General features: G+C 42.5%; 1 protein-coding gene across 2 annotated transcripts in view; it reads left to right on the top strand.

The window, feature by feature from the left end:
- The window catches only part of LOC103622263 (solute carrier family 35 member E2), a 9,655-nt gene extending 7,656 nt beyond the window's left edge, over positions 1-1,999 (top strand). For both annotated transcript variants that reach the window (XM_008641179.2, XM_017744090.1), the window contains exon 9: positions 62-1,999. In XM_008641179.2, coding sequence (XP_008639401.1) covers positions 62-305 — 244 coding nt within the window. In that variant the 3' untranslated portion in view covers positions 306-1,999. The remainder of the gene's footprint in view (positions 1-61) is intronic.
- The last annotated feature ends 1,567 nt before the right edge of the window (positions 2,000-3,566 follow it).

The raw sequence follows: 3,566 nt of genomic DNA, 5'->3' as shown, positions 1-3,566 counted from the left end.
CTGCTGCCCCTGCTGCCCCTGCTGCCCCTGCTGCCCCTGCTGCCCCTGCTGTTGTTTGCAGCGTTGCCAGCACTGTCAAACACGCCCTGTCCATCTGGCTCAGCATCATCGTGTTTGGGAACAAGATCACGAGCCTGTCAGCTGTTGGCACTGTCCTGGTCACCGTGGGGGTCCTGCTCTACAACAAAGCCAAGCAGCACCAGCAGGAGACCCTGCACAGCCTGGCCATGGCCCCACAGCCCCCGCCAGGGCCCACTGAGGACACCGAGCCGCTGATCCCCAAGGATTTGGAACCCTATGATTAATGTGGTTTATCCTTCCAACCGAGTGTGGCTCCAAGGAAATCTGGATGTGTTGTTCCTTTGAGTTCCTCGCAGGTTGAGCCCAGGACTTGAAGCAGGAAGGACCTGGGAAGGATCCAGGAAAGCTTTGGGAAAGAGGACCTGGAATGTGGTAAACGTGGGCTTTGTTGTCTTTCCTTGACTGCAAATCGTGTACGAGCCTGTGTTGGTGAAAGAACTTCAGTGTCTTGTGGGAAAACAATTCCTGTCTCCCTCCCCATCCAAAAAATGTGAAAACGTGCCTCCACCACTGTATTCTGCTGGCAGAGGGATGGAATTGGTGCATCATGGAAATTCCTGGTTGTTGCTCTCCATTTCCTGCATCCTCCATCATTCCTGTGTGGTGTAGAGCTGGAAGAGGTCCAAGGAGGGGATTGTCCCACTCTGCTCGAGCCCTGAGGGCTTTTTGGGCCCCAAAACCTGCCAGAGCTCCAGGAGTATTTGGCCAACACAAGATGGGATTTTGGAACATCTGTGCAGGGCAGGAGTTGGACTGGATGATCCTCGTGGGTCCCCTCCCACTCAGGATATTCCATAATCCTAAAAGAGAGACCCCCCCCTTCTCTCCCAGAAAACAACTTTATAGGTTTGGCTGAAGCAAACTATGGGAAATGAGCAGTGGTGAGCACCCACTGCTGACTGCAAATCTAAGATTTGTAGGGGTTTTCCTCCTAAAATTTAACGTGGAAATATCGCATTCCGATCGTGTATGTGACAAAACTGAGATGCAAATATTCACACACACATACCCTGTGTAAATGGAGTGCTGAGTTACAAATACTTGTAGTTGCTTAGAGGTAAAAAAACACTGAAAATTGTGGTGACAAAGGAAGCAGGATCTCTGTATTTCTGTAAAGAAACCGTTTTGTTGTTTTAATTTCATTTTATTACGCATTTCTGGTAAGAGGAAATAAATTTGTGGTGGTTTTTTATATTATTTCTAAGAGTGCAACAAAAGGCTGCCTTTTAGAAACTCAGGGTTATGAGTCTGACCTGTGTGTAAAATATCTGTCTAATTTCTGATTGTGTGAAGAATCTCAGAGGTATCTGTGACAGATGGAAGGGAGGAATATTAACCATAAACTGAGGCAAATCTTTATTTCTGCAGCTCTTAAGTTTCCTTTTTTTAAAGGAAATTTGGTTTTGTGGTAGATCAAAGATTAAAAGTTCACTTTCCTCTTCAAAATTCTGAAGAACAGCCATTAGTTTTGGCAAAAAAAATATAAAAAGCGCACATGTAGCTACAAAAAACATTCAAATGGACGTTTTGGGAACAAAGCTAAGTTAAAATGAGTGGATTTTAATAATTGCCACTCTTCTGGAAGGTTGTAGCATGGATATAGAGTGGTCTTTATGGTAAAAATAATGGCTAACAGGAAGTTACCAGTAGAATTCCTGTAAAATTTAGGCTCATGGTTACATTTCCACACCTGAGTGGCTGCCTGGGGCAGATTCCCCAAAGATCTGAGGGAGGGAAATGCCAATTTTTTTCATCCTTGTGTATGTGATCTGTCTGTGGTATTTTGTTTCTTTTGTACTCCTGTCACTTTTATAAAAGCTGTGGACTATGGCGTGGAGCTCTGTGGGTTTTTTTTTTTTTGGTTTGTTTTCTGCCAAATACACTGAGATTTTTGAAAGTACAACTACCAAAAAAAAAAGAAAAAAAAAAAGAAAACAAAGTCTGGTTTGTGTCATATTTCTGCTTTAGGTGACCAACAGAAATCCCAGCTCTGCTCCCAAGTAAATCCCACCATCAGCTGCTTGAGGTTCATTTTAAAAACCCACTGGGTTTTGGCCTTTCTGTGACCAAAACACTGCCCTGGGAGGATTTGGGAATGGGATTTTAACACCAGGGGCAGCCCCTGCTCTGTGGCAGCACAACCATCCTCTTCTGCCGGGCTTTGTTCCAGTGTTGATCTCGTGTATTTTTCTTTGCCCTCTCTTTGGCCCTTGCTTTCCTTAAATTAAACAAAGCAACCTCTTGACTGTCCACTCATAAAACCTTTTTTATTCTCCACTCAGGCCGGTCCATCATCTCTGCTGCTGTGCAAACAAGGAGCTTTTGGCTCCTCGTTAAGAATTCACGAGGGTGTCACACCCCAGCTCTGCCTGACGGGTGACAGCAGCAGTGCTGCCCACAAAATCGATTTCTGGGCAATATTTTAGAATTTCTGCCACTGCATTTCCCCCAGGTACCCGTGAGGAGGATGAGCTCTGTGAGCTGGAGCCTTGCAGATTATTTATTTGACATTTTTCAGTACACTCAGAGCATGTGTTCCCTAAGTGTGAATTCCTGGTGAGCGGAGGTGCAGGTGCCACAGCACTCTAAATTGTCATTATTGACATTATTGACTTCTAAATTGTCATTATTTCCCATTAGATGGCCCACTATACGACATTATTATGTCATTATTATATGACATTATTATGTCATTATTATATGACATTATTATATCGTTCTATGACATTGTTATGTCATTATCATATGGCATTATTATGTCATTATTATGACATTATTATATTGTTGTATGACATTATGTCATTATATGTCATTATTATGTCATTATTATATCGTTGTATGACATTATTATGTCATTATTATATGACATTATTATATCGTTCTATGACATTATTATATCATTAATATTTGACATTATTATGTCATTATTATTTCGTTGTATGACATTTTTGTCATTATTATACATTATTATATCGTTGTATGACATTATTATATCATTAATATTTGACATTATTATGTCATTATTATATGACATTATTATATCGTCGTATGACATTCTTATGTCATTATTATACGACATTATTATATCGTCGTATGACATTTTTATGTCATTATTATATGACATCATAATATTGTCGTATTTCCAATGGGGGATGGATAATTAGGGATCAAGGCATGCTGATCTTTGCTGTTCTGTGCCGTGTTCGGTCACTGTGCCACACTCTCACTCATTTCCATTTAGGAATTGCAGCTTTGGGTTGGAATCGCGCTTTATTCACTCCAACTCAACACTTTGATGTGGCATTAAAGGCGGCCCTGTGGTGACACCGCCTCCATTCGTTTGTATTTACCGCCGAACGGGCACAGCCTGGAAGTTCATTCATGCCGCTCCGGCTGGCGGGGCCGTTGAGGAACGCACCAATTAACGGCTCATTAACGAGTTTCGCTAATTACCGCCCCGTGAGGCGGCGCCGACGTCATCGGCG

The sequence above is a fragment of the Corvus brachyrhynchos genome, unplaced genomic scaffold (assembly GCF_000691975.1).
Source record: "Corvus brachyrhynchos isolate BGI_N302 unplaced genomic scaffold, ASM69197v1 scaffold68, whole genome shotgun sequence".
In the NCBI taxonomy this organism is placed as follows: domain Eukaryota; kingdom Metazoa; phylum Chordata; class Aves; order Passeriformes; family Corvidae; genus Corvus; species Corvus brachyrhynchos.
The sequence above is the reverse complement of the archived record's forward strand: the minus strand, read 5'-3'. Positions and strand labels throughout refer to the sequence as shown.